At 43.8% G+C, this 24625-nt stretch overlaps 1 protein-coding gene and 1 pseudogene across 1 annotated transcript; one reads left to right on the top strand and one right to left on the bottom strand.

Moving 5' to 3' along the window:
* LOC115169343 (EEF1A lysine methyltransferase 4-like) overlaps positions 1-8300 on the bottom strand; it is a 140233-nt pseudogene extending 131933 nt beyond the window's left edge.
* Positions 8301-9390: 1090 nt separating this feature from the next.
* Positions 9391-23487, top strand: LOC115169153 (acyl-coenzyme A synthetase ACSM4, mitochondrial-like). The gene is made up of 6 exons (XM_029724656.1): positions 9391-9407; positions 21645-21788; positions 22002-22054; positions 22638-22640; positions 23147-23201; positions 23346-23487. The coding sequence occupies exons 1-6, from the start codon at positions 9391-9393 to the stop codon at positions 23485-23487; spliced, it is 414 nt and encodes a 137-aa protein (XP_029580516.1).
* The last annotated feature ends 1138 nt before the right edge of the window (positions 23488-24625 follow it).

Here is a 24625-nt window from a genome sequence, read left to right as displayed (position 1 = left end):
TCAATCAGAATTTATGAATCAAATGCTTCGTAAACAACAGGTGTGGACTGACAGTGAAATGTGTACTTAATGGATCATAATGAACAAGATCACATGGACAGGGGGACCTGATCCTAGATTAACACTCCTACTCTGAGAAGCTTTGTGGATACGGGCTCAGATCGTAGGTGATCTACTGGAGCACCATCTATCTTACCCAGGAAAAATGGACTGAACCGTATCAAAATGGCTGCCATCGCTACTATCCCTCCTCATTTTATTATTGTCCTGAAAGGTTCCCATCCTCCCTCAGTTTTATCACCCTGAACTCTGCTCCCTGTTTCCACAAGGGAGAGAGGGGAGAAAGCTAGAGAGGGGGAGGGAGGGGGGACAGCTAGAGCAACAAGACACCCAGGGGGTTAACACACACACACACACACACACACACACACACACACACACACACACACACACACACACACACACACACACACACACCTGTGTCCTTTTAATCAATGCTGTACATTGATAAATTAAGAGATGGTGAAGAAAAGAGGACATGGATGAGAAATAGAGAGAGGGAGGAGGAGGGGAGGGAAAATGTGTGTGGGTGTTCACAAGTGGAGGCTGGAGAGAGAAAAGGCAGGAAAAGGGAAAAGGAAGAGGGGGAGGAGGGGTGGGAAGTAGAAGGGAGTCGACAGAATGGAAAGAGTGAGGAAAATCACGAGAAAGGGGAAAGTAGGAGGAAGAGAGAAAGAGGAGGGTAAGGAGGAGGACACAAGGGGGACATACATGTGTTAGGAAAGGGAGGAGGAATGAGGACTAGGAGGAAGAAGAGCAAAGCTTACTAGTTGCCGTGGGGTGGGTGACAGTAGCTCTGATACCAGCTGGGCAGCTCTTGACAGTTGTTCAGACATGACTTCTGACTTCTCCATCCCTCTCTCTCTTCTTACCCCCTAACATGTACTCTCCCCCTATAACCCACTACCTTTCCATCCTGTCAGTATTTAGCAGAGTGAGTGAGTGAGATGAACTTCTGACACAAGTCGTTCCATGTCATTTCAACCCACCATCTCAGATCGTTCTGAAATTGTTTCTGTAGTTAGAAACAGATCACATTAGCATTCCTGCAGCATTATTTTGTTGACATGTATGTTGATCTCTGACAAATGAAGCAAATTGATTGCACCCAAATTGGACCTTTTAATTTTTAGGATTCACATAATATTCAATAAATGTATTAACCAGCATCGATATACAGTATGAGTTCCCCATGTCTGACATGTAGTATGGAGTACTGATTTTGAGAGATTTCACAAAATAATTGAGAACCATTCTATATTTTGGGGTTGTTTTGATCTCACATGGGAGCTTAAAATAATTGAATAACTATCAAACTATAGTTTAGCATTCATATATTTAAAAAGAAAATCTGTTTCTCTTCATGAAATCATCTTTCAGTGCTATAACTCATTTGCTTCTTGACAGACAACAGTGCATTTCATTTTAGTGAGCAAGTCAAACAGGCCTAAATCAACACATGTCTGTGGAAACTGCTGCTCTAGAATCTAGATGGAGTCAAACACTTCCACTACTTCTATATATAGGCTAACGACCATCTAGCGACAGGGGTCTTTGATACCCAATACTGATGCACGTTGTGGAGAATCGATGGTGGTGAGTGGGGTGACTGGCGTGAGAACAGTGATGTAATGTGAGTGGCTAGATGACTGAATAGCGGGTTGGACTACTGGGCCATAAACAGTTACACAACGAACCATAGAAACCTTAGTCACTAACTGCTAATGCAAATGGTGCAACAGTCAATAATTGCCGTGTACATCACCACTGGGAAGAATGTCCCCTGGGAGTATGGGGTCATTATTGAGTTCGTTACTGTTACTAGGAGGGGGTGAGAGAGATAAAGAGAGAGAGGGATTGGAGTGGGACTATTAATCCATTAATTAGTTAGTTAAGTTAGACACACATACAGTACGTACACCATACAGTACAAGTCAAAAGTTTGTACATACCTACTCATTCAAGGGTTTTTCTTAATTTTGACTATTTTCTATATTGTAGAATAGTAGTGAAGACATCACAACAATGAAATAACACATATGGAATCATGTAGTAACCAAACAAGTGTTAAACAAGTCAAAATATATGTCATATTTGAGATTCTTCAAAGTAGCCACCCTTTGCCTTGATGACAGCTTTGCACACTCTTGGCATTCTCTTCACCAGCTTCATGAAGTAGTCACCTGGAACGCATTTAAATTAACAGGTGTGTCTTGTTAAATGTTCATTTGTGAAATTTCTTTCCTTCTTAACTTCTTTGGGATAGGGGGCGGTATTTTGACATCCGGATGAAAAGCATGCCCAAAGTAAACTGCCTGCTACTCAGGCCCAGAAGCTAGGATATGCATATAAATGGTGGATTTGGATAGAAGACACTCTAAACTTTCTAAAACTGTTAAAATAATGTGGGGACAAACCATCCCAAAAAAAAAAAAATCAGCCTACCACTGATTTCAATGGCTGGCACTTTTATAATAGGGTGAAATCGTGCCTGATTGCAGTTCCTAGGGCTTCCACTAGATGTCAACAGTCTTTAGAAATAGTTTCAGGCTGGTTTTTAGAAAAATGAGACAGAAATTGTAGTTTTCCTAGGTGGCTCCCATTTTGGCTGTAGTGTTTCCAAGCGTGTGAATGAGAGCGCGTTCTTTGGTATTTTTCTCCGCTAAAGACAATAACGATTCTCTCCTGTGAGCTGAACTCAGCCAGCTGACAGCCGCCCAGGCTGGCATAGCGGCAGGTGCAGCAGTCTCTCGTCCCAAACCTAGTAGGTTTAAATTGAAGCTGACAGAGGCTGATGACATCGAGGCTTACCTACAAGCCAGGAAAAGGACGGCAACTAGGGAGAAATTGCCCCATGAGTAATGGGCCAGCCTGCTAGCACCCTTCCTGTCAGGCGCAGCACAGAAGACATATCAGGATCTGACGGTTGACCAGGCGACGCGTTACGAGGTGCTGAAAAAGAAAATCCTGCACCGGTATGGTTACACCCTGATTAGCAGGGCACAAAGATTTCATGATTGGGCGTATGATCTTACAGCATTCCCCCGATCACAAATGCATGATCTAATTAGGCTGGCCCCTGATACTCACGATCATCGAGAAAGTGGCCATAGATACATGTATACGCTCTCTCCTGTTCGAAGCTAAACTGGTTGAAGGACAACAGTTGGCTTTGGAGGTCCTGCGCAGCGGACAACCATGGAAGGCGGAACCCTCCACTCACTCCAGGACACTATGAAACTTTTGTATGGCGACCCTGATCCGACCTGACTTCACCCAGTCCCCGTACCTGACTGACACCGTGGCTATCATGTGCATACACGGTGAGACCAAGGACTATCCAACCACACTCCTCCACCTACAGACCACAAAGGGACAACACACAGGACCAGTGGGAGTCGTCCGAAACCTGCCTGTGCCGATTCTTATCTGACAGGATTTCACGAGGAAATCTGAAGGGAGGAGGAAGTGGGAGAGGTGGGAGGGACACCAGAAGGAGGGATGCCCGGATGTGTGGATTCCAGGAAGTGGACCCTCAGTCATCAACAGATCCCTTCTCGGAGGGGGGACTCTGAAGCCAGACTGGAGGGAGAGGTGGCGAGTCTGGAAGACATGTTCCCAATGGACCATGAGATGGCACCAGAGCCTGCCTCTCTTCGGCACGGCCCAACTGGAGGATACAAACTTGGCCAGCGCTCTCCAACAGGTGACCGTAGTGGACAGAAAGCCTGTGGAGGGGGTAAATCTAATAACCTACCCCCATTTCTCTATAAGGAAGAAGTTGCTGTATCAGGTCATGAAGAAGAATGACGAACGTCTGGAGTTGTTGTTGTTGCCCCGTCCCTTTGTACTACAGTTAGGGAAAAAAGTATTTGATCCCCTGCTGATTTTGTACGTTTGCCCACTGACAAAGAAAGGATCAGTCTATAATTTTAATGGTAGGTTTATTTGAACAGTGAGAGACAGAATAACAACAATTTTTTTTTTTTAAAAGCATGTCAAAAATGTTAGAAATTGATTTGCATTTTAATGAGGGAAATAAGTATTTGACCCCCTCTCAATCAGAAAGATTTCTGGCTCCCAGCTGTCTTTTATACAGGTAACGAGCTGAGATTAGGAGCACACTCTTAACTTCTTTGGGATAGGGGGCAGTATGTTCACGGCCAAATAAAAAACGTACCCGATTTAATCTGGTTACTACTTCTGCCCAGAAACTAGAATATGCATATAATTAGTAGATTTGGATAGAAAACACTCTAAAGTTTCTAAAACTGCTTGAATGGTGTCTGTGAGTATAACAGAACTCATATGGCAGGCAAAACCTGAGAAAAAGTCAACCAGGAAGTGGAGGATCTGAGAATTGTAGTTCTTCTTTCTAGTCCCTTTCAAAACTACAGTATCCTGGCAATCTGGCAATCTTAATGCCGTGCGTTACAGGGAAGACATTCTCCTCCCTCATGTGGTACCCTTCCTGCAGGCTCATCCTGACATGACCCTCCAGCATGACAATGCCACCAGCCATACTGCTCGTTCTGTGTGTGATTTCCTGCAAGACAGGAATGTCAGTGTTCTGCCATGGCCAGCTAAGAGCCCTGATCTCAATCCCATTGAGCACATCTGGGACCTGTTGGATCAGAGGGCGAGGGCTAGGGCCATTCCTCCCAGAAATGTCCAGGAAATTGCAGGTGCCTTTGTGGAAGAGCGGGGTAACATCTCACAGCAAGAACTGGCTAATCTGGTGCAGTCAATGAGGAGGAGATGCACTGCAGTACTTAATCCAGCTGGTGGCCACAACAGATACTAACTGTTTTCTTTTGATTTTGACCCCCCTTTGTTCAGGGACACATTATTCAATTTCTGTTTGTCACGTCTGTGGAACTTGTTCAGGTTATGTCTCAGTTGTTGAATGTTGTTATGTTCATACAAATATTTACACATGTTAAGTTTGCTGAACAAAAACGCAGTTGACAGTGAGAGGACATTTCTTTTTATGCTGAGTTTATATACACCGGACAAAAATATAAACACAATATGCAGCAATTCCAAAGATTTTACTGATCTACAGTTCATATAAGGACATCAGTCAGTTGAAATAAATGTATTAGGCTCTAATCTATGGATTTCACATGACTGGGAATACAGATACCTCAGATTCCTTGGTCACAGATACCTTTAAAAAAAAGTTAGGGATATGGATGAGAAAACCAGCGTGACACATCTCCTTCGCATAGAGTTGATCAGGCTGTTGATTGGGGCCTGTAGAATGTTGTCCCACTTCTCTTCAATGATTGTGCGAAGTTGCTGGATATTGACGGAACTGGAACACGCTGTCGTACACGTCGATCCAGAGTATCCCAAACATGCTCAATGGGTAACATGTCTGGTCCGTATGCAGGCCATGGAAGAACTGGGACATTTTCAGATTCCAGGAATCATGTACAGCTCCTTGAGACATGAGGCCGAGCATCATCTCGGTGAAACATGAGGTAATGGCACCGGATGAATGGCACGACAACGGACCTCAGGATCTCTTCACGGTATATTTGTGCATTCAAATTGCCATCTATAAATGCAATTGTGTTCATTGTCCATAGATTATGCATGCCCATACCATAACCCCACAGCCACCATGGGGCACTCTGTTCACAACATTGACACCAGCAAACCGCTTGCCCACCCGATGCCATACATACTGTCTGACATCTGGCCGGTACAGTTGAACCTAGGATTATTCCATGAAGAGCACACTTCTCCAGTGTGCTAGTGGCAATCGAAGGTGAGCATTTGCACACTGAAGTCGGTTACGATGCCGAACTGCAGGCCAAGGCCCTGCTGAGGACGAAGAGCACGCAGATGAGCTTCACTGAAACGGTTTCTGATAGTTTGTGCAGAAATTCTTTGGTTGTGCACACCCACAGTTTCATCAGCTGTCAGGGTGGCTGGTCTCAGACCATCCCGCAGGTGAAGAATCTGGATGTGGAGGTCCTGGGCTGGCATTGTTACACGTGGTCTGCGGTTGTAAGGCCTGTTGGAAGTACTGCTAAATTCTCTAAAACAACGTTGAAGGCAGCTTATGGTAAAGAAGTTAACATTCAATTATCTGGAAATAGCTCTGGTGGACATTGTGTGGCATTGTGTGACAAAACTTAACATTTTAGATTGACCTTTTATTGTCCCAGCACAAGGTGCACCTGTGTAATGATCATGCTGTTTAATCAGCTTCTTGATATGCCACACCTGCCAGGAGGATTATCTTGGCAAAGGAGAAATGCTCACTCACAGGGATGTAAACAAATTTTGCAAAACATTTGAGAGAAATAAGCAAATGGAACATATCTGGGATCTTTTATTTCAGCTCATGAAACATGGCACCAGCATTTTACATTTTGCGTTTATGTAGTTTTTTGTGTAAGTCCTAACAATAGATAAAGTGAAACTGACAGTTTGATCCTCTTAAGGAGCTCACCCTTTTTTTCCCCATTTTCGCCTAAAATGACAAATCCAAATCTATCTGCCTGTAGCTCAGGACATGTAGCAAGGATATGCATATTCTTGATACCATTTGATAGTAAACACTTAGAAGTTTGTGGAAATGTGAAATGAATGTAGGAGAATAACACATTAGATCTGGTAAAAGATAATACAAAGAAAAAACAGGCATTTTTCTTAACTGCATTTTTGGCTAAGGGCTTGTAAGTAAGCATTTCACTGTAAGATGTTGTATTCGGCGCAAGTGACAAATAAAATTTGATTTGATTTAATTGAGCTGATCAAGCTATAGGTTTGCATACTTTTTCTCACAAAGAAATTGAATATTGGATCAATTTGCTCAATAAATAACTTGTTTTTGTCTTAATTGTTTAATCAGGTTCAATTTATCTATTATAAGGACTTAGATGAAAATCTGATTGCATTTTAGGTCAAAATTATGCAGAAATACAGAAATTCCTAAAGGGTTCACAAACGTTTTCTCAGTACTGTAGTCAATACCATACCTCTGTATGAGCAGAGAGGCGATTTGATATCAGATCTAAATGAACCTGTTTGATCTGAGGGAAATTTCTCTCCCAGTGTTGCGTGAAAGACGACAGTTTTCCATGGAGGAGTGCATGCCGGGTGCCTAGCTCTTGACGACACTGATCTTACCCTATCATAGTCCCTTGACGACACTGGTCTTACCCCCATCATAGTCCAGAAAGCCCCTGTCGTTTCCTGATGCTCATTTTCAACATCACACCCTCCCAACCAAGAGTGCTGCTGTGCATACAAGGAACCTACAGTAGCGTAGTGATAACAGACCACTGTAGCAACAGTGCCCCCTAGGCCCATGCATGGTCACTGTAACTACAGTGCAACACTAAGCCAGAGAAAAACAAATATCAGCAAGGTTGACTTTGGAATCCTCTGCACTGGGATAGTATTATTCAGGGCTCTATAAAACCATTTTCTGAGGGATATTCCATCAAAATAATGCAACCATGTTGAACACCTTTGTCAGCATAAACATTCTGTAATATTCCACAAGGAAATGTTTTCACTACTGGCATAGGTAGCCACATGGGCTTGGGTAGGGTGTCTGTAGGATAGCAAAGAATAATAGGATTTTATTTTTAAAAATCAATCCATGATGTTAACACTTGCATTCAAATAATAGGCAGCGTAGGCTAAAACAGCTATCAGCCTGCTCCCGGTATCTGTGAAAGACGTGTGCTGAACGGAAAATGTTTGTAGCTCAAATTGATGCATAGCACTAAAAAGCTACAAAACCTGCTCATACATCTCCACAAATTACTTTCAACCACTTGTGTAGAATTCCCTAATCAGGCGCTGAAGAACTTGCAGGGTTGGGATAATTATATTATGAGCAACCTGACCATGGACATTTTCAAAAGTTGTCTTACAGTGACATCTTGTGCTCTGTCATGTTAGCTATAGAGCCAAAACTCAAACAGTCCCTATCCACTCTTTTCATCAACATTGCCAAATGATGACACAAATATTACATTTGTGCAATATGTCTAAGGCCCAATATTTCTTCAGAAAGTATGTCAAGTAGCTATAGCTGAGCAAGTAAGGACAAAACACATACCAAGCACAAGGATGGCATTCTCATACTTGACGTGTTGCTCCAGTAGATTCTGGAACTTGGGGACTGAAACGAAAGACTGCTCTGTCTTGAATCTCTCATCCCAGTAGTCCACGTCTTTATGCCTGGAGATTTGGTCGGGTGGATCCTCCATTACAACGCTGTCACTCACTACAAGGGATGATATACACAATGTATAGTAATTAAAACATCATAGCTTTCCTCTATAAAAAGGAGCATGACATGTACTGCCAGTCACTGCCAGTATGTTGTGACTGTGAGTGACATTGCTGAGTTGATGACAAATAGACTAGTGGCAAGGCCCCCACATTTTTGAGATACTCCTACTCAAGGTAGAGCAAAACACAACCATGTTTCTTCACATCATTAATGTCTCCCTTTTATACAATGTGTGTGCAATGGTTGTGTAAAATATTTTACTGCAAAAGTGGTTCAATTGATAGATTTTGTCACACACCCCCTAAACTCAAAATGCTAATGTAACCCAATAAGCTCATTTAACCCAATAAGCTCTGATATTGCTTAAATGTGGAATGCAAGTAGTTAGTTGTCTGTCTAGCGGACAAATCTCCACACCATGGTGAAGGAAGTTTCGGAAGCACTTCACCAACTTAGTGGAGCCGAGACCAGGCTTTGTGGAATCTAACTCAATAGTTCAAAAAATAAATAATTATGAAACACCTACCTATGTTTGTCCTCTGGAGTTGTGTGCCTTTCTTTGTTTGCTGAAATGAATACTTTTTCAATAAAAGTGAATACATTTCAGACATCTGAAAGCTTTGTTTAAGGATTTTGTTACTTTAGCCCATTCTCATGTAATTAAGTCAGTAACCACCAAATAAAATAAAATGTAATTTGTCACATGCTTCGTAAACAACAGGTTTAGACTAACAGTGAAATGCTTCCTTACGGGCCCTTCCCAACAATACTGAGAGAAAAAAAGCAATAATAACACAAGGAACACATTGAGTTTAACTCGGCATGTCAGTTAAGAACAAATTCTTATTTACAATGACAACCTACACCGGCCAAACTCAGACGATTCTGTGCCAATTGTGCGCCACCCGATGAGACTCCCAATCACGGTCGGTTGTGATACAGCCTGGATTTGAACCAGGGTGTCTGTAGTGATGCCTCTAATACTGAGATGCAGCGCCATATTAAACCGCTGCGACACTGTGTATATAACTTTGCTATATACACAGGGTACCAGTACCGAGTCGATGTGCAGTGGAACAAGGTAATTGAGGCAGAACATATAGGTAGGAATAAAGTGAATGGGCAATAGGATAGATGAACAGTAGCAGAAGCGTATGTGATGAGTCAAAAGAGTTTAGTGCAAAAAGTGTCAATACAGATAGATAGTTAACCAATAGCTACCCGGACTATCTACAGTTGAAGTCGGAGGTTTACATACACCTTAGCCAAACACATTTAAACTCAGTTTTTCACAATTCCTGACATTTAATCATAGAAAAAATTCCCTGTCTTAGGTCAGTTAGGATCACCACTTTATTTTAAGAATGTGAAATGTCAGAATAATAGTAGAGAGAATGATTTATTTCAGCTTTTATTTCTTTCATCACATTCCCAGTGGGACAGAAGTTTACATACACTCAATTAGTATTTGGTAGCATTGCCTTTAAATTGTTAAACTTGGGTCAAACGTTTCGGGTGGCCTTCCACAAGCTTCCCACAGTAAGTTGGGTGAATTTTGGCCCATTCCTCCTGACAGAGCTGGTGTAACTGAGTCAGGTTTGTAGGCCTTCTTGCTCGCACATGCGTTTTCAGTTCTGCCCACAAATTTTCTATGGGATTGAGGTCATGGCTTTGTGATGGCCACTCCAATACCTGTTTTTGTTGTCCTTAAGCCATTTTGCCACAACTTTGGAAGAATGCTTGGAGTCATTGTCCATTTGAAAGACCCATTTGCGACCAAGCTTTAACTTCCTGACTGATGTCTTGAGATGTTGCTTCAATATATCCACTGAATTTCCCTCCCTCACGATGCCATCTATTTTGTGAAGAGCACTAGTCCCTCCTGCAGCAAAGCTCCCCCACAACATGATGCTGCCACCCCCGTGCTTCACGGTTGGGATGGTGTTCTTTGGCTTGCAAACCTCCCCCTTTTTCCTCCAAAAAAACCAATGGTCATTACGGCCAAACATATCTATTATTGTTTCATCCGACCAGAGGACATTTCTCCAAAAAGTATGATGTTTGTCCCCATGTGCAGTTTCAAACTGTAGTCTGGCTTTTTTTATGGCGGTTTTGGAGCAGTGGCTTCTTCCTTGCTGAGCGGCCTTTCAGGTTATGTCAATATAGGACTCGTTTTACTGTGGATATAGATTATTTTGTACCTGTTTCCTCCAGCATCTTCACAAGGGGCTTTGCTGTTTTTCTGGGATTGATTTGCACTTTTCGCACCAAAGTACGTTCATCTCTAGGAGACAGAAAACGTCACCTTCCTGAGTGGTATGACAGCAGTGTGGTCCCATGGTGTTTATACTTGCGTACTATTGTTTGTACAGATGAACGTGGTACCTTCAGGTGTTTGGAAGTTGCTCCCAAGGATGAACCAGACTTCTGAGGTCTTGGCTGATTTCTTTAGATTTTCCCATGATGTCAAGCAAAGAGGCACTGAGTTTGAAGGTAGTTCTTGAAATACATCTACAGGTACACTTCCAATTGACTCAAATGATGTCAATTAGCCTATCAGAAGCTTCTAAAGGCATGACATAATTTTCTGGAATTTTCCAAGCTGTTTAAATGCACAGTCAACTTACTGCATGTAAACTTCTGACCCACTGGAATTGTGATACAGTGAATTATAAGTGAAATAATCTGTCTGTAAACAATTGTTGGAAAAATTACTTGTGTCATGCACAAAGTAGATGTCCTAACCGACTTGCCAAAGCTATAGTTTTAACAAGAAATTTGTGGAGTGGTTGAAAAACAAGTTTTAATGACTCCAACCTTAGTGTATGTAAACTTCCGACTTCAACTGTAACTATTTAGCAATCTTACGACTTGGGGGTAGAATCTGTTCAGGGTCCTGTTGATTCCAGATTTGGTGCATCGGTATCAATTGCCATGCGCGAGAAGAGAGAACATTCTATGACTTGGGTGGCTGGAGTATTTCACAATTTTTAGGGCCTTCCTCTGACACTAGGTGTGTGGTCAGTAGGTGTGTGGTCAGAGATGGCCCAGAACTTATTCTGCCACTCCTCCACTAACCTCTCTCCCTTTCAGTGTGTGTTAGGGTATCAGCCAGTTCTGGCTCCTTGGCATCAGAGTCAGACCGAAGCTCCTGCGGTGGATGACTGGTTCTGACAGTCATCCTGGATTCGAGACGTCGGGCAAAGGGCCTTCAATACCTCATGGACTGGGAGGGGTACGGTCCAGAGGAGAGATGCTGGGTTCCGGAGGAGGACGTGTTGGACCCTTCTATGATGCGGGATTTCCACCGTCTCCGTCCGGATCGCCCTGCGCCTCGTCCTCCTCGTCCTCGAGGCCAGTGTCGGTGCACTCCTTGAGCCCCGCGTCAAGGGGCGGGGTACTGTCACGACTTCTGCCGAAGTTGGTTCCTCTCCTTGTTCGGATGGTGTTCGGCGGTCGACGTCGCGGTCTTCAAGCCATCGCCGATCCATTTTTCATGTTCCATTTGTTTTGTCTGGTTGTCACACTCACCTGGTTTCAATTCCCTAATTACATGTTGTATGTGTTCCCTCTGTTTCCCCATGTCCTTGTCGGGAATTGTTTATTGTAAGTATGTGTGCTTATTGTGACTGGTGCGATACGGGTTTTGTTGCCCATGTGTTTTGTTATTTTTGTAGGCCGGCAGTTACGTACTTTAAACGGCTCCGGCTATTTACCAAGTTCTGCTCTCCTGCGTTTGACTTCCATGCCACCAGTTACGCACCCTTGACAGTACTACACCGGCTCCGATGCTCGTCGGATGTGGCAGGACTTGCAAACTATTGCAGACTACAAAGGGAATCACAGCCGCGAGCTGCCCAGTGACACGAGCCTACCAGATGAGCTAAATTACTTCTATGCTCGCTTTGAGGCAAGTAGCACTGAAACATGCATGATAGCATCAGCTGTTCCGGACGACTGTGTGATCACGCTCTCTGCAGCCGATGTGAGTAAGACTTTTAAACAGGTCAACATTCACAAGGCCGCAGGGCCAGATGAATTACCAGGATGTGTACTCCGAGCATGCGCTGACCAACTGGCAAGTGCCTTCACTGACATTTTCAACCTCTCCCTGTCTGAGTCTGTAATACCAAACTGGTTTCAAGCAGACCACCATAGTGTTCTTGGGCACAGGGACTAAGGTAACCTGCCTAAATGACTACCGACCCGTAGCACTCACGTCTGTAGCTATGAAGTGCTTTGAAAGGCTGGTCATGGCTCACATCAACACCATTATCCCAGAAACCCTAAAACCACTCCAATTTGCATACCTCCCTAACAGATCCACAGATGATGCAATCTCTATTGCACTCCACACTGCCCTTTCCCACCTGGACAGAAGGAACACCTATGTGAGAATGCTATTCATTGACTACAGCTCAGCATTCAACACCATAGTGCCCTCAAAGCTCATCACTAAGCTAAGGACCCTGGAACTAAACACCTCCCTCTGCAACTGGATCCTGGACTTCCTGATGGGCCACCTCCAGGGAGTAAGTTTAGGTAACAATGCTGATCCTCAACACCGGGGCTCCCCAGGGGTGCATGCTCAGTCCCCTCCTGTGCTCCCTGTTCACTCTTGACTGCATGGCCAGGCACGACTCCAACACCATCATTATGTTTGCCGATGACAACAGTGGTAGGCCTGATCACCGACAACAACGAGACAGCCTATAGGGAGAAGGTCAGAGACCTGGCCGTGTGGTGTCAGGACAACAACCTCTCCCTCAACGTGATCAAGACAAAGGAGATGATTGTGGACTACAGGAAAAGGAGGACTGAGCACACCCCCATTCTCATTAACAGGGCTGTAGTGGAGCAGGTTGAGAGCTTCAAGTTCCTTGGTGTCCACATCACCAACAAACTAACATGGTCCAAGTACACCAAGACAGTCGTTAAGAGGGCACAAAATCTATTCCCCCTCAGGAGACTGAAAAGATTTGGCATGGGTCCTCAGATCCTCCAAAGGTCCTACAGCTGCACCATCGAGAGCATCCTGACTGGTTGGGCAACTGCTCGGCCTCCGACCACAAGGCACTACAGAAGGTTTTGCGAACGGCCCAGTACATCACTGGGGCCAAGCTTCTTGTCATCCAGGACCTCTATACCAGGCAGTGTCAGAGGAAGGCCCTAAAAATTGTCAAAGACTCTCTACCGGTACCCCCTTTATATAGCCTCGCTGTTGTTATTTTACTGCTTTAATTGTTTGTCACTTTTTCTTCTTCTTTTTTTGTTGAATTTTTTATATATACTGCTCAAAAAAATAAAGGGAACACTTAAACAACACATCCTAGATCTGAATGAAATAAATAATCTTATTAAATACTTTTTTCTTTACATAGTTGAATGTGCTGACAACAAAATCACACAAAAATAATCAATGGAAATCCAATTTATCAACCCATGGAGGTCTGGATTTGGAGTCACACTCAAAATTAAAGTGGAAAACCACACTACAGGCTGATCCAACTTTGATGTAATGTCCTTAAAACAAGTCAAAATGAGGCTCAGTAGTGTGTGTGGCCTCCATGTGCCTGTATGACCTCCCTACAATGCCTGGGCATGCTCCTGATGAGGTGGCGGATGGTCTCCTGAGGGATCTCCTCCCAGACCTGGACTAAAGCATCCGCCAACTCCTGCACAGTCTGTGGTGCAACGTGGCGTTGGTGGATGGAGCGAGACATGATGTCCCAGATGTGCTCAATTGGAACGTTCTCCACGGTGTCTCCAGACTCTGTCACGTCGTCACGTGCTCAGTGTGAACCTGTTTCATCTGTGAAGAGCACAGGGCGCCAGTGGCGAATTTACCAATCTTGGTGTTCTCTGGCAAATGCCAAATGACCGGCACGGTGTTGGGCTGTAAGCACAACCCCCACCTGTGGACATCGGGCCCTCATACCACCCTCATGGTGTCTGTTTCTGACCGTTTGAGCAGACACATGCACATTTGTTGCCTGCTGGAGGTCATTTTGCAGGGCTCTGGCAGTGCTTCTCCTGCTCCTCCTTGCACAAAGGCGGAGGTAGCGGTCCTGCTGCTGGGTTGTTGCCCTCCTACGGCCTCCTCCACGTCTCCTGATGTACTGGCCTGTCTCCTGGTAGCGCCTCCATGCTCTGGACACTACGCTGACAGACACAGTAAACCTTCTTGCCACAGCTCGCATTGATGTGCCATCCTGGATGAGCTGCACTACCTGAGCCACTTGTGTGGGTTGTAGACTCCGTCTCATGCTACCACTAGAGTGAAAGCACCGCCAGCATTCAAAAGTGACCAAAACATCAGCCGGGAAGCATAGGAACTGAGGAGTGATCTGTGGTCCCCACCTGCAGAACCACTCCTTTATTGGGGGTGTCTTGCTAATTGACTATAATTTCCACCTGTTGTCTATTCCATTTGCGCAACAGCATGTGAAATGTTTTGTCAATCAGTGTTGCTTCCTAAGTGGACAGTTTGATTTCACAGAAGTGTGATTGACTTGGAGTTACATTGTGTTGTTTAAGTGTTCCCTTTATTTTTTTGAGCAGTGTATTTTTTAACTGCGCTGTTGGTTAGGGCTTGTAAGTAAGGATTTCACTGTAAGATCAACACATGTTGTATTCGGTGCATGTGACAAATACAATTTGATTTGATACGTTTTTTTGATGTTACAGAATCTGAACAGTGTGACGACCCCATCATTGTCGAATAAATTATCAATGAAACAACTAAAGAACAACTAGATGGTAACTTTACAAGTATATTTGTGGTGCTTGCTTTATTTCTTTAAAAGTATGTTTGTGGTAATGGAAGAAGTTTAAAAAGTTTAAAGAAAGGCAGTGACATATAGTCAAAGTGAAATGTTGTAAATTAATTGATCTGATTACTTTGATAGACTACTATATCAACCTTATTACTTTGGATTGTGGGGCAGATAAATAGCAAAAATGTTTAACCTACAGTTGTTGCGTGTGAAAACTGAAAGAAGAAAGCCAAAGTAATCTTCTGTCAGATAGGAATAAAAGGCAGGATCATATGGACAACACTCTTAGGAAAGTTAAGCAACTCTGAATCCTTCATGCTGTTGGTTTCAGATAAATAGATGCAACATTTACTTTTGTGAAACGTTCAGTGTTAATTTTGTTTGATTTTAGTTGAATGATGATGTAATGATTATAATGTTTTGGGTTATTTATTTTTTGGGTATTTGAAGAACTATGTAGAATTGGTTTGTATGTAAACCTACTTATAACTAGCTGTAATTACAGTGTATCTAATAAACAACCTCTTAAGGCTAACCGTGATCACTGAATAGTACATTTCCTGAAGAATATGTGGTGTGTATGATAGCTTGTTTTAAAGTATGCATGATTTTGAAATAAGTTATAGTAGTGATAATGTCTGCAGTAGTAATGGTGGTGGTTGGTTATAGTTATAGTAGTGGTAGTGTCTACAGTAGTAATGGTGGTGGTTGGTTATAGTTATAGTAGTGGTAGTGTCTACAGTAGTAATGGTGGTGACTGGTTATAGTTATAGTAGTGGTAGTGTCTGCAGTAGTAATGGTGGCGGTTGGTTATAGTTGAAAAAGTAGGTAATGAAAATATTGATTGATTGATTGATTGATAGGATAGGATAGCCTGAACATGTGAAAGTTGGTAAAGTGTCTCTTGCATGAACGGTTCAATAGTAAAACATATTTTTGGTTGGTAATATATGCTAATTTATGCACATTTAAGTAGTTATAATTTTTAGTACAGACCAGAGCTAGTGCGAACCAAAGCTAGCTGGCTAAGCCCAGGACCAGAGCTGGACCAGAACTAGTGCAGAACAAAGTAGTAGTTGTGGTCAGTATTTGTGGCCAATAGTTGTGTGGTCAGTAGTTGTGTGGTCAGTAGTTGTGTGGTCAGTAGTTGTGGTCAATAGTTGTGGTCAATAGTTGTGGTCAATAGCTGTGTCGTCAGTAGTTGTGGTCAATAGTTGTGGTCTGTATTTGTGGCCAATAGTTGTGGTCAGTAGTTGTGTGGTCAATAGTTGTGGTCAATAGCTGTGTCGTCAGTAGCTGTGTGGTCTGTAGGTGTGTGGTCTGTAGGTGTGTGGTCTGTAGGTGTGTGTGGTCTGTAGGTGTGTGGTCAGTAGGTGTGTGGTCGGTAGTTGTGGTCTGTAATTGTGGTCAATAGCTGTGTGGGCAGTGGTTGTGTGGTCAGTAGTTGTGTGGTCAGTAGGTGTGTGGTCAGTAGGTGTGTGGTCAGTAGGTGTGTGGTCAGTAGGTGTGTGGTCTGTAGTTGTGGTCTGTAGTTGTGGTCAATAGCTGTGTGGTCAGTGGTTGTGTGGTCAGTGGTTGTGTGGTCTGTGGTTGTGTGGTCAGTGGTTGTGTGGTCAATAGTTGTGTGGTCAGTAGCTGTGTGGTCGGTAGTTGTGTGGTCGGTAGTTGTGTAGTTGCGTGGTTGTGTTCCAGGTTCTTTGTACCATACAGTATGGACCTGGTCAGTAGTTGTGTGGTCAGTACTTGTGTTGTCAGTCGTTGTGTGGTCAGTCGTGGTCAGTAGTTGTGGTCAGTAGTTTTGCGGTTGTGGTCAGTAGTTGTGTGGTTCAGTAGTTGTGTGGTCAGTAGTTGTGGTCAGTGGTTGTGTGGTTGTGGTCAGTAGTTGTGTAGTTGTGGTCAGTAGCTAGTTGTGGTTAGTAGTGGTCTGTAGGTTTGTGGTTGTGGTCAGTAGTTGTTGTTCAGTAGTTGTGGTCAGTAGTTGTGTGGTTGTGGTCAATGGTTGTAGTCAGTAGTTGTGGTCAGTAGTTGTGTGGTTGTGGTCAGTAGTGGTGTGGTTTTGGTCAGTAGTTGTGGTCAGTAGTTTTGTGATTGTGGTCAGTAGTTGTGGTTCAGAAGTTGTGGTCAGTAGTTGTGTGGTTGTGGTCAATGGTTGTAGTCAGCAGTTGTGGTCAGTGTCTACAGACAGCTTCGCTCTATCCAATCAGAGACAGCTTCGCTCTATCCAATCAGAGCAGCAAGATCAACGGTCAGCCCACCCTTCTCTTCACAGACAGGCAACCTAGCCAGTTGTGCCTGCTCCTCGCACTCTTCCTCCAGTGCGCCCCCATAGCCCAGTACGGCCGGTGCCTGCTTTGAGCACACCGGTCTCCAGCGACGCTCCTCAGCCCGGAGCCTCCAGCGACGCTCCTCAGTCCGGAGCCTCCAGCGACGCTCTTCAGTCCGGAGCCTCCAGCGACGCTCTTCAGTCCGGAGCCTCCAGCGGCGGTCTGCAGCCCAGAGCCTCCAGCGGCGGTCTGCAGCCCGGAGCCTTCAGCGGCGGCCTGCAGCCCGGATCCTCCAGCGGCGGCCTGTAGGTCGGAACCTCCAGCGGTGGTCGGCAGCGCAGAGCCTCCGGTAATGATCTACAGTCCGATTCCTCTAATGTTCCACAGGTCGGTGGTACAGAAGCGGAGGGATCTGTGGGCGGAACGGGGGTTACGCCCTGAGCCGGAGCCACCTCCGTTGCTGGAGGATCGGAGGGAGAGGAAGGTTCTGGGTGTAGCACGAGAGCCGCCATAGACTTTTCACCCTCTCTACCCTCCCTTTGTGTTTGGGGTTGTTTTTGTTGGGTTTTGTTTGGGTGCAGTCAGGGTCTGCAACTTTGGGGGGGTACTATCACGTCCTGACCCTTGTAAGGGGTCATTTTCTATAGTAGAGTGGTCAGGGCGTAACAGGGGGGTGTTTTGGGTGGTTTTTTGGTTTTCTGTTTCATTGTGGGTTTTCTAGATTTCTATTTCTAGGTTTTTGTTTTCTATGTTTTGGCCAGGTATGGTTTCCAATCAGAGGCAGCTGTCTATCGTTGTCTCTGATTGGAAGCCATACTTAGGCAGCCTGTTTTTCATGTGTGGGTGTGGGTAGTTGTTTTCCGTTTTGTCTATGTACCTGACGGAACTGTTGGCTGTTGTTTTTGTTATTTTGTTTAAGTGTTATCATTAATAAAGGAAATATGAGCACTTTACACACTGCGCCTTGGTCCCCTTTAGACGACCCATGTGACAAAATGCTTTGGAAAAGGATTCTGTTTTAACATTAGTAAATGCGAACTCATGGCTGTCAAAGATTCTGTGACACTCTCATATTGTGGTATTTCACTGAAAGAACTTACATATTTAGGCATAACCATTACTATGGATAAAAAAATCTAGTCTTCCTAAATTTTAACCCAAGAAGAAGCTAAATCGATGGCTACAGTTGGACTTACAGTATCTTTAAAAGGAAGAGTCCTAATAACCAAGGCTGAGGGTATCTCTAGACTAACATATGTCGCTTTATCTTTATATATTGATAATAAAATAAGCAAAGAGATACAGTGCCTTCGGAAAGTATTCAGACCCCTTTACTTTTTCCACATTTTGTGACTTCAGCCTTATTCTAAAATGGCAAAAAATGTTTCCCCCTCATCAATTACACACAACACCCAATAATGACAAAGCAAAAACAGGTTTTTAGAAGTGTTAGCAAAAACCACAAAAATACCTAACTCAAATATAACATTTACATAAGTATTCAGACCCTTCACTCAGTACTTTGTTGAAGCACCTTTGGCAGCGATTACAGCCTTGAGTCTTCTTGGGTATGACGCTACAAGCTTGGAAAACTGGTATTTGGGGAGTTTCTCCCATTCTTCTCTGCAGATCCTCTGAAGCTCTGTCAGGTTGGATGGGGAGCGTCGCTTCACAGCTATTTTCAGGTCTCTCCAGAGACGTTCAATCGTGTTAAAGTCCGGGCTCTGGCTGGGCAACTCAAGGACATTCAGAGACTTGGCCCGAAGTCACTCCTGCATTGTCTTGGTTGTGTGCTTAGGGTCGTTGTCCTGTTGGAAGGTGAACCTTCGCCCCAGTCTGAGGTCCTGAGTGCTCTGGAGCAAGTTTTCACCAAGAATCTCTCTGTACTTTGCTCCGTTCGTCATTCCCTCTGTCATGACTAGTCTCCCAGTCCCTGCCGCTGAAAAACATCTGCACAGCATGATGCTGTAGGGGTGGTGCCAGGTTTCCTCCAGAAGTGATTCTTGGCATTCAGGCCACAGAGTTCAATCTTGGTTTCATCAGACCAGAGAATCTTGTTTCTCATGGTCTGACAGTCTTTTAGGTGCTTGTTGACAAACTCCAAGCGGGCTGTCGTGACTTTAACTGAGGAGTGGTTTCCGTCTGGTCACTCTACCATAAAGGACTGATGGAGTGCTGCAGAGTGGTGGAGTGCTGCAGAGATGGTTGTCTTTCTGTCAGAGTGACCATCGAGGTATATGTCACCTCCCTGACCAAGGCCCTTCTCCCCCGATTGCTCAGTTTTGCCAGGTGGCCAGCTCTAGGAAGAGTCTTGGTGGTTCCAAACTTCTTCCATTTAAGAATGATGGAGGCACTGTGTTCTGCAGAGGCCACTGTGTTCTGAAGTTCTGCAGACATTTTTTGCTTCCCTTCCCCAGATCTGTGCCTTGACACAATCCTGTCTCGGAGCTCTACGGACAATTCCTTCGACCTCATGGCTTGGTTTTTGCTCTGACTTACACTGTCAACTGTGGGACCTTATATAGACAGGAGTGTTCCTTTCCAAATCATGTCCAATCAATTGAATTTACCACAGGTGGACTTCAATGAAGTTGTAGAAACATCTCAAGGATGATCAATGGAAACAGGATGCATCTGAGCTCAATTTCAAGTCTCATAGCAAAGGATCTGAATACGTTTTTCTGTTTTATATATTTTTTATAAATTTGCAAAAATGTATAAAACCTTGTTTTCGCACTGTAGACCAGATGCTTTTTAACTGTAGACCAGATGCTTTTTAACTTTTTGTGGAAAAACTGTACCCATTACATTAGGAAAACTGTTGGAATCAACACACGATTATAGGGGCTTCATTTTCCTGACTTTTCAACCTTAAATTATACTTTTAAGATCAATTGGATAAACCATTCCAAGAAGACCCTCTTCTATGTGCAACTTTATTCCTCATCAAGTCTTCTCTAATTTTGGTGGCCTTAACTTCATGTTCTTTTGCAATTATAAGATTGGCCAAGTTCCAGTGAAACCTGCCAATGAAAAGCAGAGAGTTATCTTGCTGTATTTTCTCTCTGCACAGATATTACATTGGGGGAAAAAAGTATTTAGTCAGCCACCAATTGTGCAAGTTCTCCCACTTAAAAAGATGAGAGAGGCCTGTAGGTACACGTCAGCTATGACAGACAAAATGAGAAAGAAAAATCCAGAAAATCACATTGTAGGATTTTTTATGAATTTATTTGCAAATTATGGTGGAAAATAAGTATTTGGTCACCTACAAACAAGCAAGATTTCTGGCACTCACAGACCTGTAACTTCTTCTTTAAGAGGCTCCTCTGTCCTCCACTCATTACCTGTATTAATGGCACCTGTTTGAAGTTGTTATCAGTATAAAAGACACCTGTCCACAACCTCAAACAGTCACACTCCAAACTCCACTATGGCCAAGACCAAAGAGCTGTCAAAGGACACCAGAAACAAAATTGTAGACCTGCACCAGGCTGGGAAGACTGAATCTGCAATAGGTAAGCAGCTCGGTTTGAAGAAATCAACTGTGGGAGCAATTATTATGAAATGGAAGACATACAAGACCACTGATAATCTCCTTCGATCTGGGGCTCCACGCAAGATCTCACCCCGTGGGGTCAAAATTATCACAAGAACGATGAGCAAAAATCCCAGAACCACACGGGGGGACCTAGTGAATGACCTGCAGAGAGCTGGGACCAAAATACCAGCAACAGTGTGTGAAAACCTTGTGAAGACTTACAGAAAACGTTTGACCTGTGTCATTGCCAACAAAGGGTATATAACAAAGTATTGAGATAGACTTTTGTTATTGACCAAATACTTATTTTCCACCATAATTTGGGGGGCGCCAACCCAGACAGGAAGACCACGTCAGTGGCTCAACCTACTCAAGTGACGCACCCCTCCCATGGACGGCATGGAAGAACACCAGTAAGTCAGTGACTCAGCCCCTGTAAAAGGGTTAGAGGCAGAGAATCCCAGTGGGAAGAGGGGAACCGACAAGGCAGAGACAGCAAGGGCGGTTCGTTGCTCCAGCCTTTCCGTTCACCTTCACACTCCTGGGCCAGACTATACTTAATCATAGGACCTACTGAAGAGATAAGTCTTCAGTAAAGACTTAAAGGTTGAGACTGAGTCTGCGTCTCTCACATGGGTAGGCAGACCATTCCATAAAAATGGAGCTCTACACCTTTAATTGCTTGTTACTTTCAGCATTTCGTCCCAACTTAAAATAACAACTTTCTCTCGCCATAGAAATGCGTCTAGCGACCATGAGTGTGTGGAGACTCGCAAATATGACCCTATGACCATCTTCTTCACCAGTGGGACCACAGGGTCACCTAGGATGACCCAACCCAGCCGCAGCAGCTATGGGATAGGTCTCACTGTCAACGGAAGGTAGTCCCTCCATCATAATCATAACCATAACTTTAACTACAGCCAAAAACCCAACACAACCATAACATAACCACAACCAGAGCCCAACCATAACATGGGTTGAACTTAGATTGCACTGGCACTAATGGCTTTAGACTAAAACCTATTTAAATGAACCCTAATTGAGGTTTGTCTCTATCACCCTCCTTCCCTCCCTCTCTCGTCTGTGTGGAGGTACTGGTCGGGCCTGACGGAGAGGGATGTCCTGTGGAACATGTCAGATACATGCTAGGCCAAGTCTGCCTGGAGCAGTGTCTACGCTCCCTGGGTGTCTTCATCCATAAAATGCCCCGCTTCAACAGTCATGCTGTACTAGAGGTGTGTGTGTGTGTGTGTGTGTGTGTTTGTGTTTGTGTGAATGTGTGTTCATACACCATATGGTCTGAAAACACTTATTCCCTTACCTCTTTGTCAGCACATCTTAAGGAAATGTATTACTTCAGATCTGCAGGCACTGAATTTTACCACTAGAGAGCCCTGCAAGACAGGTTTTAAAATGTTGCACAAAAAGATGGTGTCTTAGCTACTCTGTCATTTCACTTCAAGGTATTGATAGCAGGTACCTTTAAGGGCACAAAGATCAAAGCTGGGTCTTTCGGGAAGGCTTCACCAGCGTATGATATGCAGGTAGGTGCAGTCGACCAACCACCAGTGTGTCTGTAGCACAGCAACAGTGTTGGAGATGATCAAAGTCATTCATTCATGTGACGTGTGCTAAACCATCAACAAATAATCAATGGGAATGCAATAAAGTTGCCACTTTTTTTATACAAAATGCGGACATTGGCGACATATGTGTTCCTATCTCAGGTGGTAGATGAAGCTGGTACTGTCTTGACCAATGGAGTGGAGGGGGACCTTTTCCCTCTTTATTGAATACACGGTATGAAGGACCACTTCACTGCAAGTCAACTAGATGCCACTAGGTCTCCCTGTCTGTTTTCTTCCAATAGGGATTTATTAAATATCCCCATGATTAAGCCTTCCCTGTAGCTCAGTTGGTAGAGCATGGTGTTTGCAACGCCAGCATGGTGTGTGCAATGCCAGGGTTGTGGGTTTGATTCCCACGGGGGGCCAGTACAAAAAGAAATGCATGAAATGAAAATGTATGAAATGTATGCATTAACTACTGTAAGTTGCTCTGGATAAGAGCAGCTGCTAAATGACTAAAATGTAATGATTGGTTATTTGATTGATTGGTCTTTCTATTTGAACTTTCTGAAAAGCATTATGAGATTGAGTTTTGGTTTGTTTCCTTGTAACTTAATGTTGTAATATTTTTGTGTACACATCTATGCAGTGTGACCCTGTGCGGACAGAAGAGTGCTACATTGGGGACTTTGGGGTCGTAATGGATGAAGATGGCTACCTGGGGTTTGTGGGTCGAGCTAATAACGTCACCTCTCAGCTGGGTAATACACTATGGTTGAGTTCTTCTCAGTCCATGAAGAAGGTCAATCTGAGTCTGGGAAACCGAATGAAAATGTTTAGTTGACCATGTCTGGGTTGGTTGTTTAGGTACCATATTGGCCCCTATGAGGTGGAGAGCGCTTTGATAGAACACCAGGCTGTTGCTGAGTCAGCCGTGGTCTGCAGCCCTAACCCTATCAGAGGTGAAACTGTCACATCCTTTTGCAATATTACAACAACAAAGAAATGACTTCAATCGATGAACAATGTTTTTTTCACTTGTAAATATAAATCAGTGATTTATATAAATAAATTAAGGCACAAATCAAAGTGATAGTACTTGGAACATGAAATTCTATTTCTATTAAAAAGATTATGAGGCCACTATAGTATCTACGATATAAACATACAAACCTGTGTGTGCCCCATCTTTCACAATCCATTTAGTTACCCCATGTTCCTCAGAGGTCTTCAACTGAAGTCTACCACTTTGCATGTGCTTCTTCTTCACTCACTTGTTGGAGTTGATGACAGTGTGTACCCAGTCCAGTTATTGTGTGACGTCTGTATAGAACCCTGGGAACTGGACCATCTGACAGCCCACACTCCAGGACACCACCTCCAACAGCATGGTAACACACACCAGAGTCCCCCCCCCCCAGAGAAGAAAGAATAGTTTAAAATGTTATACAGTTTTTATCTCTAGTCAAGTTGCTAATCTGTCGGTGATTAAGTGGAAGCAAGATTTCCAATCTTGTCTCAATCGGTCCATCCCTCTCATGGGCTGGCAGGTAGCCTAGTGGTTAGAGCGTTGGACTAGTAACCGAAAGGTTGCAAGATCGAATCCCCGAGCTGACAAGGTAAAAATATGTCGTTCTGCCCCTGAACAAGGCAGATAACCCACTGTTCTTAGGCCATCATTGAAAATAAGAATTTGTTCTTAACTGACTTGCCTAGTAACATAAAAAAATGGATACTGTCTTTTATTTGTATTTTTGTAACATTTTATGTACACGCTGCTATTTCCCTGTTTTGCCTTCTTACCAGGTTGCCCTCGCAAAAGAGGTTTCTAACCTCAATGGGCCTTACCTGATTAAATAAAGGTTAAATAAACAATTAAATCAAGTAGTGGCAATTTGATGTTTTGAGTAGCAAGTTCTAATTTCTCCCAGCAGACGGAGACCTCGACACATTTTGCTATGACTTTTGCCATGTTAATTTGATATCTGAGTGAGGGACTAACAAAATCAATGGACGACCCCCCCCCCCCCCCCCCCGGTCTGTAATTCAACCAAGTTTAGATAGTCTAGCCAGCTAACTTACAAATTTATTTGAGTGACTGTCAGTGACTGACAAAAGAGATAAAAACTGCTGATGCAAAACCAAAT

This window comes from Salmo trutta, chromosome 31 (assembly GCF_901001165.1).
Source record: "Salmo trutta chromosome 31, fSalTru1.1, whole genome shotgun sequence".
In the NCBI taxonomy this organism is placed as follows: Eukaryota; Metazoa; Chordata; class Actinopteri; order Salmoniformes; family Salmonidae; genus Salmo; species Salmo trutta.
Note: the sequence above shows the minus strand (reverse complement) of the source record. Positions and strands in the feature narration are given on the sequence as shown.